This window comes from Betta splendens, chromosome 17 (genome assembly GCF_900634795.4).
Source record: "Betta splendens chromosome 17, fBetSpl5.4, whole genome shotgun sequence".
NCBI lineage: Eukaryota > Metazoa > Chordata > Actinopteri > Anabantiformes > Osphronemidae > Betta > Betta splendens.
Window position 1 is genome coordinate 968,904 of NC_040897.2, and position 15,454 is coordinate 984,357.

Here is a 15,454-nt window from a genome sequence, read left to right on the forward strand (position 1 = left end):
AAATAAATGGATGGAGATTCCAGCGCGTGTACTTTAAGAATCCTTGCTTTGCGTTAAGAGGGTACTTCTTCAGTCAGTTTATCTCTGGTGCCACACGACCTCTCTCCCTTTTCTGCTTCAGTTGCAGTACTTCCTTCCTGTCAGCTGATACCCAGGCCTGCTTTGTGTTGGCTGGTGACACATACAGCTACGCCACACACCAACACACACACACACACACACACAATGTTTGAAACAAGGAAAAGAGCCGCATGTAGATAAACCACTTTGTTTTTACTTAGGCAAGCGGAGCACAGATGAAATGCCTGAAAGTAAACATACAAGGTTTGAATGACTTTCAGTGGCAAATTATGAAAGTAAAAGTGAAATCATAGCGAGTGTGCAGAGAAACACTATTTGCCGTGGCACCGTACTGTAACGCACACTTAAGTATAGGCATGTATATATATTTATAAAAAAGAAAAGTGTTGCATTGACCTGAGAATAAACCAAATGTTTTGAAAAACAAGTTCAGAAGCTTTTTGTCTAATTAGAGTTTGGAGAATTTTACAGCATGTAGTAGTGGTGGGCACCGTGGAGAGTGACTTTGCGTTCACAACAACAACTTAAAACAAGTAATTGCAAAAAGATGCATGAAAAAGTTAGGTTACCACATCTTCGGGAGAATGTGCCTGTTGTTCTGCTGGGGAGGGATAACTGAAATAGAAAAAGGCGTTGGGCCTTGAGCTGGGGGGAAAACAAACACACAAACTAAATGTGCTTCTTATCTAACATTGATTCTCCATATAAGGCATGAGTTTGTGTTGTTAGAAACATTTTATCTTTTTTTTTTTGGTCTTTGCAGTTGTTTTGTCTAAAAAGCAATGTGCACTTGTCCACACCCGGGGTTAGATGGAGCGTTATTTACAGCGCCGTATCTGCGGAATCTTTGTCTTAACCACAATCCAAAACATAACTAAACACTGAGGATATTTTTGCCAGTTGCTTCGCCAATGTATTCGCCATATTTCGGTACAGACACACCACCAAGAACAAGAATGTCACTAACGGGCTTCTTACTCAGATGTCAAGCATATACTTACATGTTTGCAAATGCCAGAGAAAATTGAAGGCAGGGAATTAAAAAGAAATATTCAAAAACCTTGAGAGGGATTATCAAACGTTAAACTGTTGAGCATAACATAACGACTCATTCACCACGTACATTATTATCCCATGTCCCCCTCCGTTGTTATATTGTTTTGTAACTAAAGAAAATAAGGGTTAGAAAAGGACAAATCCTCCTCCAATAATTTTGAAGACCCTCTTTAAAGTTTCTCTTTACATATCAAAATTGCCTCCGTGTCTTCAAGGCCTAAGTACAGTATATCTAATGACATCTGTTCTCTGAGGTTCCAATTAAACCTGTTCGAGTCTCTTAGCTTCGACCAGCTGTACATTTTTGCCAAAAGCAGGCAGTAATATCAAAAGTAAGCCTCCAGGCCGGTACGGTAGCTCCTTTAAAACAGAGTCCAAGTATAAGCGCTTCCCCAGTAAGATTTTACTTCCCCTTAAAGGACTCTGGCAGCACTTTGTGTCAAAGATGAGTCCCCAGAAATCCAGCTATCCAAACATTTTAGTAGTCAATCTACAGACTTGGTTGTTGTGATAATCCAGGCGTTTTGGCTCTGGTGAGTTCAGGCCTGTCTCTGGATCGGAGCCTCCGCCGTCCTTGTGTGGCGTGACTGCTGAACCCGATCTGCGTGCCGGGCCAGCTAGCTGCACAGCTGCGCCAGCTCCGGCTCAGGACTAGCATTGGGTAGCTTGGAGTTGAAGAGCTGCAAGGAGTCTTTGATGCGGGCCACCTCTCCAGCCGACAGCTTGAGCCGGTGGCGCAGCAGACACGAGAACAGATCCAGAGGCTGCGGCGCCGGAGGGGACAGGCGGTTAATCCTGTCCCTCATCTCCAGCAGCATCATGAAGGCAGCGTCCTGCGTTCCCTGCGTGTAGGGGTAGTCCAGCTGGAGAATCAGATCCTTAATGCCCTCTGGGTCAAAGTGCATGCTGTAGCCAAACACCTTCAGCGTGTTGATCTTCATATACCCCAAGGTTGGATGTCTGGTCGTCCATGTCCAGCGGTTCATAGAAGAGGGTTTCGTTTACCGTCGGATCGTCTGTCATAATGCGGCTTCGCAGGTAGATGTGCACCGTTTCAAAGAAGGACTTCCACTTGTTGCCCAGAGACAGCGTCCAGTTGTAACACTGCGCCGTGACTACGGCGTCCAGTCGAGTTCTCTCCCAGTCAGAGAAGTCCGGCTGGTTCACGGGCATGAAACCAGCTCTCTGAGTGGCTACCGCCAAAGGGTTCACGTAAATGGCAGGTACGGGCTCCAGGGTTGAATTCTTGGTTAGGCAAATCTGAAAAGAAATGCCCATCAGCATGTGGATGAGGTTGGACTTGTTCTTGTTACTCTTGAAGCGTCAGCAGCATTCGCTTCCTCCATGCTGGATTGAACCAACTTCCCAGGGCGGACGTCATTGCTGATGTAGATGGCATGAACTTCTATTCTGCTGTCCAGTCGCTGAAGCAGGTACTTAGCCTAAGAACAAAAAGCAGATTAGGACATAATTATATATTACTGTATATTTCCAATTTATCACGTAATAGAAATTCAGATAAACCTCAGCATCAGGCATGTCCAGGTCAAAATTCAGATAGTGGTCCAAGGATGCAGCGATGCTTGGTCTGCAGGCACCGAGATGCAGCAGGTTGCCGTGGTGACAGGCTCCACAGCGAGTTGCATTGTCTGTGGCGCAGGTTGAGCAGGATGTGGAGGAAGTGCCCACGACACAGGGAATGGCCCCCTGGCAGGTGGGCTGCTCCACCGGGCAACTGCAGGTTTTCACCTCCTCAGCGAAGGAGCCCAGCACCCCGTGCTCATTACAGTAGAGGAGAGACTGGGCCCTGTTCAGCCAAAAGCCAACGGACCTGCCCAGGGAAAGGAGGAAAGGCAATACTGAATGCGTGTACTGTGCAAATACACACATGTGAGCTTTAAGCTCACTACAATAATTGTGATATTTATATTTCTATTTCTTTCATCATTTTTTAGTCTCTGTTTTTACTTTTATGTTAACAGTGAAGGTAATAAAGCTCATAAACACATCACACGATACCTACCACCTTTTAAATATCAAAGCGGTAAAATTATTGCAGTTCTAATTTAAATCTCAGAGAACTGCCAAAATAATGAGGTTAACACAGAGATGCAATCAAAGTGATTTGGCTTAATCTGGAAAACGAAGCAAAGATAACGTTCCTGATGAGCTAATGAGTATCCAGGTGCCACAGACAGCCTCACAGGAACTGAAATGAAGTGATTTGCAAGAATTATTAAGAACAAAAAAGAGGAATCAACTTGGAAGTGACACTTGGTGGACGAACAGAAAAGCTGCAGGAGGAAATCGAACAAGGTTCATTGATAAACTACAATGAAGTTCCAAAGTACCTGAGACTCTGTGACCTTGAAAAACAAAATTAAAAAGTAAAAAATCCGGCACAAATATATTTGTCAAACATATTGTGATCGCACTGCAGGTGGAAATAAGATGTCAAGGAATAAGAAAGGAGTGGATGCGGAAGCACAGCGAGTCACAGCTGTTGCCTCCAGAGAGATTAGAAGAGATCCAAGTACCAGCGGGTGATCGGTTGTATGAGGTTGGTTGAGTGGAGATCGGAGCCAAAACAGAGGTGAGACGTTGCCTTGAAGGAATCAGAACCTGGACGAGGTTTTTCAGGAAGAGCGACACCTGCTCATCTCTCATATGAGACATGAGTTACAGTACATTTGTCCACTTGTCTTTCATCTGATGACAATATTAGTATTTACTGTAGTTTTGTTTCAGGACTAATAGTGCTGTAAATAACTCTGCAGAGATATTGAGAGTTTGTAGAATGGTGTTGTATGAGTGCAGAACAGAAAAGCTCACACACATGGTGGAGACTTACACAGCACAGACTAATTCTGACTGAAAATTGCCTGTGAGGAGAATCTGTCTCCAGGCTAAGTTCACAACTTCACAAACACCATTGCGCAGGTCCTCCGCCCACAGGCCTGAGTGTGTGGACAGAGGAAAATGATGCTAAAACAAATGGAGCCTCCGTGGCCAATAACTCGCCTCTGCAGATACGAAACTGGTTAAGACTCTGAGTGACAGAACGAGAGCGAAGCCATAAAACCGAAGCAGAGCCTGAGAAGGGACGCGTGGAGGCGTCGGAAGGACAGAGCACTGACATTGAACTGAATGTGAACTTTAAAAGGCGAATGCAACGCTGTCTGTCCAGCAAACGACTTGATTATCGCATGGCACAAAACAGCATGGTTTAACCTGTACAGCGCCCTCAACCCAGAGCAAGGCCCGTTTCCTTCTATTAACAAACCCGCCGTCACGTCTTCCTTCCAAATGCTGGACATTTAGTTATTTAGGAATAATTCCACAGGGAATCGCTGCCCTCTGGAAACACACGGAGGAGGATTGAGACTAAAGAGAAATAAGCATCAGTCTCATATAAAGGAAACGACTGCAACGAGGCCACATTAAAGGGGCTGTTGTGTCCTCACTGGATGCTGAGTGGTACAAATGATCTTCAACCATCACCCATGTTAAATCTTTTTCTAATGTTATTTCATATAGTTGTTGGACCTATTTTGTTCTATTTTCATTATTACTGTTACTTGAACAGACCAATACTTACCAATTACTAACTGCATTCCTATTACTGTAGTTTGAAGTACTGTATACTGGGTGCAAACTTACATGGATTCCACTTTAATTTGAACTACTGTAAGATAGTAATGCTACTAATTTTAAATTTGAAGACAAGGCCATTTCACAATGCAGGCATTGCTTGTGCTGACAGGAATGTGTGTTGGACCCACCTCTCTCGGGGCAGGCTGATGTGAGGCTGTTTGGGGCAGCGTTTACTCAGGGTGAACAGTTTCCTGATGATCTTCTGGGCTTTGCTCAGGACCAGGGGCCGTGCTGGACTCCAGCTGTGCGTAGCGCTTTCTGCAGGGAGAGGTCGGCCGACCAGAAGCCGGAGATCGTGGACACATTCAGGAACCGGTTCGTGGGCAGGCGTTTCAGGAAGGCTTTGAATTCATCTGGAGGGAGAAGAGGAAACGAAAAAGAGATCAACATAATTAGACGTTTTCAGGTATTTTATATAACTTTTTAGGCAACACAGGATTTGGTTCCTATTATAGCATGCATGATAACACTGTAAATACATCATGATGCCTGGGGAGCTGCATGAGTCCCAGCTGTCATCAGAGTAATAAAACATGAAATGAATTTCTGTTATAAAACTAACACCTGTGCTTCAAGCGGCAGTTACACACCTATAGGCTCATGTTCAGTGGAATCGGTCACAATCAGACATCCAGGATTGAACTATTTGGTTTCATACAGATGTGCATGTCGCAGCAAACAGTCGGTTCAAAATGTACATGAAGGTAAAAATCATATTGGTGACATAAACAGTGTCTCGTGAAATTTAGTGTTTCCTTTTTTATTGTTTCCAGTAACATGACGTGCACGAACCATTACGCCTTAGAATGATCCAAGGTTAAAAATATAAATAGTAATTATTAAATAATCATTTTAAAAAATACAAGCTTAACTTAGCTATAATGTTTGCCTACTCACATACTGGGGTTAAATGAATTATTTGTTACTTTTTATTTTAATATCCACCCTGGAACACAATGTAGGTTATGATCATCTTAGGAAAATGTTATTCCAGTCAAATTATCTAAAATTACCATAACTGTGTGTGGGTCCACCGCTGGACAGACACTCAAAACTCAAAAAAGGTGATTCTCTCCCAAAGCCAGTTAAGTGAGACGTTCTAGGACTGTTTCTGGAGAATCGTATTCTCGCTGTCGCTGGCAGTGATACAGCGAGGAAATCTGCAGCCAAGACGACCTGAGCCGAGCCCGACTGACGAGACTCCAGTCTATTACAGTGCTCAGTGATCCAGATGACACAGTCTGTCTCCCGCCCTCCCTGTTGACGTGTCTGCTGCTTTTTCCCGTGTGTGATTCTTCTCTTTTCAGGACGGGGGAGGTGTGGTGTGTGTGTGTGTGTGTGTGTGTGTGTGTGTGTGTGTGTGTGTGTGTGTGTGGTGTGTGTGTGTGTGTGTGTCCCTGCTGAGTTTTCTGTTGGCCACAGTTTCCTGCAGCCTCTCTTTCTCTTTCTGTGTACGTGCACAAGGTTTCTGTTATTATCGTATTTGCATGATTGGCCTTCGTGGCCTCTTATTACTCTTTGTTTCACTTCACCCCCACTGATCTTACAGTAGCATGGCACAAAAAACAACACAAAGTTAAATGCAAAGTTCCCTGTAGGACAGACATGAAGTCATTGACTTCACCACCATAGAGTTTAAACTTTGAACTGAATCAAAATTCATGCAAAGCTAAAGTCCGGTTACCAAATCGCACCTGAAATGAGGAGGTGGAAAAGCTGAAGGACCAAATAGACGCGCTATGACAATGAATGCTGATGCTAATATTGATATATAGTAAGTATCTACTGTATGTATTCTAAGTGTTTGCGCTGGACTCACTGGTGGCATCCGATTATCAGATTTCCTGCTCCAGTCGTCCTTAAAAGTTGTTAAACTACTGTAAATGATTTGTTGTCCAAAAAACATAGAAAAATATGGGCATCTGTCAGTAAACCAACACAGAGCACAATAAACATCATATTTTCATTTCTGTGAACCCTCCAGTGCCAGTCGTTTTCCACAGCTCTAGTTAAGGACACACGTTATGACCATTAGCCAGATCAATGCTCTCGATGCTCGCTCCTTCCTGACCTGCACCTCTCTCTCTCTCTCTCTCTCTCTCTCTGTCTCTCTCTCGCTCTCCTCTCTCTTTCTCGCTCTCTCTGTGCCCTCTCGCTCAGATCGCGCACACAGACACGCACACATCCTCTTTTATTCATCATCCACCCAGCTGCCTCTCAATATGCTTTTATGTGTGATTATGTTTTGCTCTCTCAATCTATCTTTAGTGCTTCCTAGCATCACTCCACCTCTCTCGCTGCCGCTCCCTCCTTCATCACATCCTCCATAGTAATCATTAGCGCTGCCATCACGCCGGAAGAATTTGTCTGTCTGTTTTTCTCCCTTTTCCTGACATTTATGACTCCGTGTCTATTATTTATGGACAATTTGGCTCGCTTGAGATCTATCGGTTAAGAAGACTGGAGGGGTGAGAGGGGGGATTATTTTCCATAATGGGTGACCACACAGCCCCGAAATTACCGTCTCTGGGCTGAGTAAGTGATTCATGACATCATCAAGCCGAGACAAAAGCTAAGTGAGTATCTGGCTGAGATGCGCTCATTACCTCCTTACAAGGGTAAGAGGATATTCAGAGCCAGGGACCATCCACCACAGTACAATGCGGTGGATGGAGGAGTCAAGCAGCTGTGTAGAGGCTCCTCAAACCAGAGTGCAGAGTGACAGCACGGGGGACGATGACAATCATTTAACCCTACGAGGGGCTTCTGTCCTTAAGGATTAAATGAAATCACTGTTTATAAGGTACACTCACATCTACTGTACAAAGCAGTAAACATGGGTAACAATTAAGAACTTTCAATACTGAAGGTTGACATCCATAGGCACCTCTCCACACTCACAAATCCCATTTCAGATCATACTGTACAAACACGGCCACAGTCTTACACCGATCACTGATGTGTGGCCTTCCCACGCTTTCAAACAGTTAATTAAATGGAAGCCAACAGAGTTCCAGCCTGAGAAGCTGGTGCCCTTTATTCACAGGTGAATGGCTTTGTGAGCCATGTTACACATCTAGACCCCCCCCCCCCAGAGTAAAATACCCCCAGTGCGAGCTTCTCTTTTAAAACCACAGCTTTACCAACATAAAGCAGTTCTTTTAACAGGTGAATGATCCCGAGGTCCAGAGTTTCAACATGAGCAAAACAACGCTATGGATGGTGGAATAGAGTAAAAAAATAAATCAATAATAACAGACCATGTGGTTTTCTTGTGCCCATTGAAAATGTATTTTATCCCATTGATTTTTTTCTTTACATTCTGACATTGGTCTGGAGAAAATCGTGTAAATCAAAGATTCAGAAAAGCACAGCGCGTTTGTAAATTGATTACTTGCAAGGCAGCAACACACACTCTGACACTGTTGAAGCAGGAAAACCAAAACCCTGTCATTCAGAAGAATAAATTCACTGCCAAGCGCGTGTTGAACAATTTGACTAGCAAATAGAAAACAGAAACTAATCTGACTAAGAAATGTAAATCACAGCTAAGTGGAAAAACGAATAACTTCCTTGAGGTCGTGACAGCTTTGCGACAACAACACTAACTATTCTGCCTTACACATAAACCTGTTTTTAAAGTTTGTGTACAGTATATTTATTGTCACTGTGTCTCTGGGACAATTGATGCGTTTATACCTATTGTCATATGTGTAGCAATGAACGTCTGTATCTGGAGCATCTTCCTTCCCTTCTGTGAAGTGAAGTCTATAAGTTTCATCCTGCTGAAGTTCCCCTCATCAAATCCCACATGAATACTTCAATAATCATCCTTCTTCCTCGGCTCTTTAAATCAGTTGCAAACACGACAGACAATATGGTTAGACTTGGGATGTCTCCAGGCGTGCGCAGGCGGCACTCGGCCTCTTCTGTTCCACAGTGACGCCAACTGGGAGAGACGGAGTGGAAAACACGGGCCCGGAGCTGTCGAGCGCCGCTGTCAAAAACCGCTCAAAGTGTCTGTGACACATTAAAGTCGCCATCGATCGCTCATCACGATCCGCCTCACGTAACGTTAGTATGCAGGACTTCATCTGCAGCGGAGAGGATGCCAGGGCTGTGCAGTGTGGGATGTGGAGGGTTGTCTGTTAGATGAAGCATTAGGGGTCCTGTTAAACGCTGAATAGAGTCGTCACCAATTAGCCCCAGACGCTAGGACGGCGCAACCAGGGGGAAATTCAGATCTTCCTTCCTCCTTTTCAGCCCGGCTTGACTTGAACTCAGTGGCTGTGATCACTCTGCTTTGTTGTCATTCATTTGTCATTGTATTTATTTCTCTGTTTGAAGTGGACTTTCACATTCAGAGAGGTTCTGTTGATGAACTCTTTAAGTTACTGACGTTACAGTTTAGAATAAGTGTGTATTGACTTACTGTTGCATTCCAAGAATCTGTACAAACCGACCTGCACCTCCCTCCTACTGTACCTCTGCCTCCGGGACCTGTTAATAACCATCGCTAACAGTTAACATCATACAAAATGAATACAAGTTGCACGGCGGCTGCCAAACCCAGCATCGTCAGAAAGCAAGGGCTGGTCTCTGAGCCACTCAGTCACTGAATACGTCCACCAATCTTTCCAATGGGCACTTAACACTCCCCCACCGCTAAATGAAAACACAATTATCAGTGGGAAAGCACCACTGCAGAGTAATACATCTCACCCCCATACAGCACCAAATCACTTCAAAGCTCCTATTTGGGTTATTAATGCTAATGTGAGAGACACAACTGGGCCTACAATTAACAAGTGTCCTACTTCCCATTTGTCCTTTTACTTCCCCCCAGCATCCGTCAGGAGGGTCGACGGTCAAACCAATCTCCAGAGCTGAGGTGGAGTCGAGGGATTCACACTGTTGGTTTTTAAACAAATGCTCAATACTGATGTGTTCTGTCCACATCACAAGCAGCAGTACACACACATGTACTGTATATATACTGTACAGTATATTCATAACACATCATCATTAGGAAGAAAGAAAGTAGATATTGGTCTGTCAGGGTGTTTCATAATATCTAGTAAAGTAACTTGCAATAAATTGTAACAATTACATTTATTTATAAAATTTTTGAACAATTAAAAACAGTTTTACAAAATTGTTTTAATGCAGAATCCATTAGCACATCATAGTGTTAGTTTGTTTCACTCCTCTGTTAAATCACCTTAGTTTTCAACGATTTCCTAAGTATCTGTTTTCCATCACTATTTCCATGTCGATTGTGTGGATGATGACACATGTGTGTTCACCTTAAATTTGGCTCTCAGCTGTGTAACCCAACAGTGATGTGATACTGTAGCCTGAATACTGTAGATGTGACACACACACAATTATCATGCTGCATCACACAGCCCGTAAAATGCCTTGCAACAAATGTCCTCAGGATTGTTGAGCAGAAAGTGGTGCTGTGATGATTTGAAGCTGAAGGATGTACAGTATACAGCATGTTTATCTGCAGTACAGTGATTTTACTGTAGCTACAGAATGAAAATAAATGAAAACAGTATGTCAAGCGTTGCTGCAGGCGAACTCTCAACGTCACCTTTTGCTACACACATAAACACAAAAAAACAACACTGGCATCAACGGGATGAATCTCAAGAGCGATTCTGCAAAAGCCTTATGTGACGTCGCACACAGACTCACAAATCCAAAATATGAGACATTTACATCACCAACACGTCCCCTGTTCCTTCTCAGAGCCATTGTGCAAGCGAGTGAACGGAATCAATTCTGTTTGGGAAACCAATATGAGAAAAGACACAACACGTCAGAGCCGTAATGATATCTGCGAGCAACTTATTGGACCCCTGTGGGCGATCGTAGCGCAAAAAATGGCTTCAGTGCGATACCTTCAACTTCCACCGAGTCGTAAAGATGATCAATCTCAACTACTAGCACGATTTTCCTTCTCCTTCAAGGTTGGTGAGGAGGCATAAAAGCCCACATCTGCCTGAGTTCTGAGGTATTATACAGTACAGTACGCTGAGAGACTAGGAAATAGAAAAATAGTTAAAGAGGAGGAGGTGTGAAAGCCAGAGAGAGGATTATAGCAGCCAGCGTGACGCCTTTGTGGGCTTAAAACCCGCTAACAGGATGATTATGGCTCTTTGTTGATTTGGATACGCGTTACTACAAATGTTACTGGCATTAAACCAAGCTGCATATATGCAGAGGGGTCTCGTCTCCAAAACCCAATTCACACCTAGTTTGGTGCCACTTGGGTCCTCGCTAGGATAATGAATGGGCACCTTCAGATATCCAAACTCACTCAGGTTCGTCTTATTTGGTTCACGATTCACTCGTTTGACGTTGAATAATTATTTTCGGTATCACAGGCTGTGTCAGTATCTGTTCCTTGGGTTGATTCAAGCAGTGGCTTTATGGCTTCTCCCGTTCTGAGAGAAAGTACGACCACGGTTCAGGTTAGAGCTTCGCTTCATACAGTCAGAGTGTGCAAAGGTCAATTGGGCAGATGTGAGCGTGAATGAAGGGGTCAAGTCCAACAGGAGCTAAAGTCAGAATCTAGAGGAAGAGCTGGGTGCTGTATGAGTGTCTAAATGATTCAGGTCCAAGAGTCCCACCTACTTAAAAAAATACAGTACAACTTAGCAAGTTTCCCTGTGCTGTAAAAACGTCAGCTAAACTACTTACAGTACGTGATTGTGTGATGTGATTCTAATAATTAACAGGTTTGATTAAGAATTTTCATTTAGTTGTCGTTCCCTCCTAAAGCTCCAGTTTTCCAGCTACAACATGTTTGTTTCTCTGCTACTTGTTTGGATGAGGCTGCTCTTCTATTCAGTATGTGTAGTAATATTATAGCAATAAAAAAATGGGTGTAGACATCAAATATGACTTGATGAATGATACTCAGTCAGTGAAGCCAAGAGCCGAAACAGGAATTCTGCCATTAACAGTTTGAATTCATGCAGCCAGAGGCCTGGGGAGAAAAATGCCTCACTTTGTTGCTATTTACTGTCTCTGTTCAGACCTGATGAAACTCATTTTCTGCTTCACACTCACGCAGTGACACGCAGGCCGACGCGGCTGGCGCCAAGTGGTTCTGTGCGGGCCGCCGAGAGGTTCTGTGCCGGGAGCCGGGCGGTTCTGTGATGGGAGCCGGGCGGTTCTGTGATGGGAGCCGGGCGGTTCTGTGATGGGAGCCGGGCGGTTCTGTGCCGGCCGCCGAGCGGTCCTGTGACTGTGCCAGGAGCCGAGCGGTTCTGTGACGGGAGCCGGGCGGTTCTGTGCCGGCTGTCGAGCGGTTCTGTGCGGGCCCCAGAAGCCGAGCGGTTCTGTGACGGGAGCCGGGCGGTTCTGTGACGGGAGCCGGGCGGTTCTGTGACGGGAGCCGAGCGGTTCTGTGACGGGAGCCGGGAGCCGAGCGGTTCTGTGCGGGCCCCAGAAGCCGAGCGGTTCTGTGCCGGCCGCCGAGCGGTTCTGTGCCGGCCGCCAAGCGGTTCTGTGACGGTGCCAGGAGCCGAGCGGTTCTGTGCCGGGAGCCAAGCGGTTCTGTGCCGGGAGCCGGGCGGTTCTGTGACAGGAGCCGGGCGGTTCTGTGCCGGGAGCCGGGCGGTTCTGTGACAGGAGCCGAGCGGTTCTGTGTCGGCCGCTGCCTCAGTGGATGCGGCTGAAGGTCGCTGAAGGACGTTTGACCAGAAGCTCAGTAAACATGGGTTCGCTGACTCCCTCCACACAACGTGATTGAAACATTGTCTGCAGATGTGACATTACATGACATTATAGCCTGCAGACGACACACTGGAGGCTGTTTGTGTGAACGATGCGGGGGAATCGCTGTCACACAGAGCTGGTCTGTGTCTGTGAGCAGAGATGGATCCTTCACATGCTTCTGTTCTGCCACTCAGCCTAAACGCACTGCTGGGCTACAGAGACACGGTGTGAGGGCGACATCTTTAATGCAAACTTGATCAGTAGCTCTTCTTTTCTCCCAGTGAACCAGGTGATTTAAATCTTATTGTTCGTAAGTTTAAACGTAGCCTAGCTTTGACCAAGTGAAACATTGGATGGAGGAGGTGGCAGCTGTAAAAAGGCTGCTAACTTGGCTTTAATTGGTGGCAACAAAAGACTTTGCTACTGTTCTTCACTATGTGACCGTCTTCCATCCGGCATCCACTTGCAGACTCTATTTGCTGCAATGACTTTGTACTTTGTCTACTCTGTCTCTCTGTTCCTGACAGTTATAATGCTGCGAGGTCAAAAGGCCGCAGCATTTAAAACATTTACTCAGGTCAGGTTAGACAGACAATCTGACACTCAACTGGAAAGAAAACTGTCCAGAAAGATTGAAGTACTGAGATCATTTACTGTAAAAGTAAATTTAGAAACACATCTAAGTCATCAGTTCTACTCAGTCAATTCAAAATCTAATCACACTGTGGTCACACTAAATCCGTCACACAGAGAAGCACTGTAAATAACAGCCAGTGTGTATATTAATAGGCCCTGAATCTACAAATATTAATTTCCATCTTACTGTACCAACAATACCAGACCCACCAACTGTTCCTGGTATTTTGACTCGTCAGACAGCTTCAGTTGGCTTCCTCTTATTAAAGAATATAGTAAATGGTGGACAGATGCCTGATGTCAACCTATGCTTAACCACTGTAAAGCATCCGTTAGCATTCAGACCTCATACATTAGAGCAAAACCATTCCGGGCTCTGATGGCACTGATGGTAATAAGGGGACATTATCCTTGAATACTCCCAAGGTCTTGAAAAGCAAAAGAAACCCAGATGGGGCAGGACTGCATTTGTCTGCGAACAGATGGATTTTAACTGTGCACCCGCTCAAGCTGCAAATGTTGCCAAGTTATAGCCGTGCTCTGTTTATGTTTTTCGACCTTTGGCGCCGTTCCATAGTTTCTTTATGTGTGAAGGTCACGGAGCTAAGTGGGTGAAGAGGTAGAAAGGCCTTATCTGTACCTTGGCACACCCGTAAGTATTTTGAAAATGTTTAAACCTCCATTTATGGTTGACACTGAATATATAAAGTCCCAGCATTCTCAGGACTTGTACCTTTAAAAGTTAGTATTTCTCAGTTCTTTAGTTGAAACTGTCATGAGGTGATTTTATCATTTTATGGTCATGTGCTTTTTGCCACAGTAAGTATATATTTAAAAAATATTTAGAAAACAAGATGCCAAAAATGTACTGAATTTCTAAGTTAAAAATACAGCTAACACAATGCTACATCTAATGCTAAATTAATGCTAGCTAATTAGTTAATGCTAAACCATTAAGATCAATAGTTTGTAGGCATTATTTGTTGCAATAATGTAAAACAACTTTTCATAAAAATCTGGGAAAGCAAAACATCTGGAGTGGAAGAAATTATGGTTTCCTCAGTTTTGCATAAACCATCAGTGTTTGGTAATCACTGTCATCCAGGATAATTATCAGAGCTGTCTGACTCCAAAACACTCAGGATTTCAGCTCAACAACAACTATTTACTGTAAGTCATACACAACACAATGTAAAAATCCTACAGTAAATCAAATAATGCATGGCTGAAGACTGTATTTCCTGCCTCAACCTCACAGGTTTGGCTTTTTGGTAACATGTACAATGTACAAGTATCTCTAGTATTACTGCAACAAAATCCATAGGAGATGTTCGACTGTCTTTATTTAGTTTTACTGACATGACTGAGAAGTGAGCCCAGTGTTTCTCTGTATTTTGTACTTGGTGAAATGATTTAGTCAAGATGAAGCTGGAGGATGTGAACGTGTCCTCTGTCGGCCTTAAAGACATCTCTGTCTGTGATTCTTGAGAGGGTTCACCTTGCGATTCTTACAAGCTCAACTTTTAACATATTTCCGATGGAACTTTGCACTTTATATACAGTATGAGGCTCCCATAACCTCCAACAGAAGTTTCATAATGAAGCTTTTAAAAAAGTGCATGCGCGCTAAAGGATAAGAGGAAGCACAGGTTGCCTTTGTCAAAGTCTAAATTTAGTTGTAGAATGTGCTTCTTTTCCCCGGTGGCTCCTGATATGATGATTGGAGCCTGGATGTGCACATGCAGCCATTCTGTCCTCTGCTCAAATACCTAAAGTCGCCTCCCCTCATGGATCAGGAGTATTTTGTGCAGCATCAGTCAAACGGTCCCACAGCAACTGTGGCCTACATTAGTGGATTAGGTGTTTCTCTGCAACTAAGAGCCTGTAAACTATATGTGGAGAAGTAACGGAGAGCTCCAACCCGTGATGCAAGTCGTACAAGATGTTTGGGGCCCAGGGCAGTGAAGGCGGGTGATGTTTGCGAGAAGCTAAAAGTGCACCGAGTGCGGTGCTATAGCAGTAGGCATTAGTTTGCTCCCTGTGGACACTAGAGCGTTGGGAGCAGGAGAAACAGATTAAAAGGGACAGAGATCACTGTAAAGGGGATCTTGGGGTTTTTAGCATCAGTCACTTAGAAGCTGAGGAATTCCAGCAGACTTCTCCTCCTTCCAGTGCTTAACCTTTTAGACACAAAGAATCTATTTCAAAGGCCCAAAGAGGAGTCAATTGGGAAATTATGACTAGCAAACGCAGTCCCAATTATCTGTGACCACTGTGACATCACTGCAGAGAC

At 44.3% G+C, this 15,454-nt stretch overlaps 1 protein-coding gene across 1 annotated transcript in view; it reads right to left on the reverse strand.

The window, feature by feature from the left end:
• Window positions 1–254: 254 nt before the first annotated feature.
• The window catches only part of brinp2 (bone morphogenetic protein/retinoic acid inducible neural-specific 2), a 196,752-nt gene continuing 181,552 nt past the window's right edge, over window positions 255–15,454 (reverse strand). Inside the window, 8 exon segments of the mRNA XM_041067994.2 lie at window positions 255–2,087; window positions 2,089–2,454; window positions 2,456–2,506; window positions 2,508–2,579; window positions 2,662–2,968; window positions 4,920–5,021; window positions 5,023–5,048; window positions 5,050–5,144. Coding sequence (XP_040923928.1) covers window positions 1,755–2,087; window positions 2,089–2,454; window positions 2,456–2,506; window positions 2,508–2,579; window positions 2,662–2,968; window positions 4,920–5,021; window positions 5,023–5,048; window positions 5,050–5,144 — 1,352 coding nt within the window. The 3' untranslated portion in view covers window positions 255–1,754.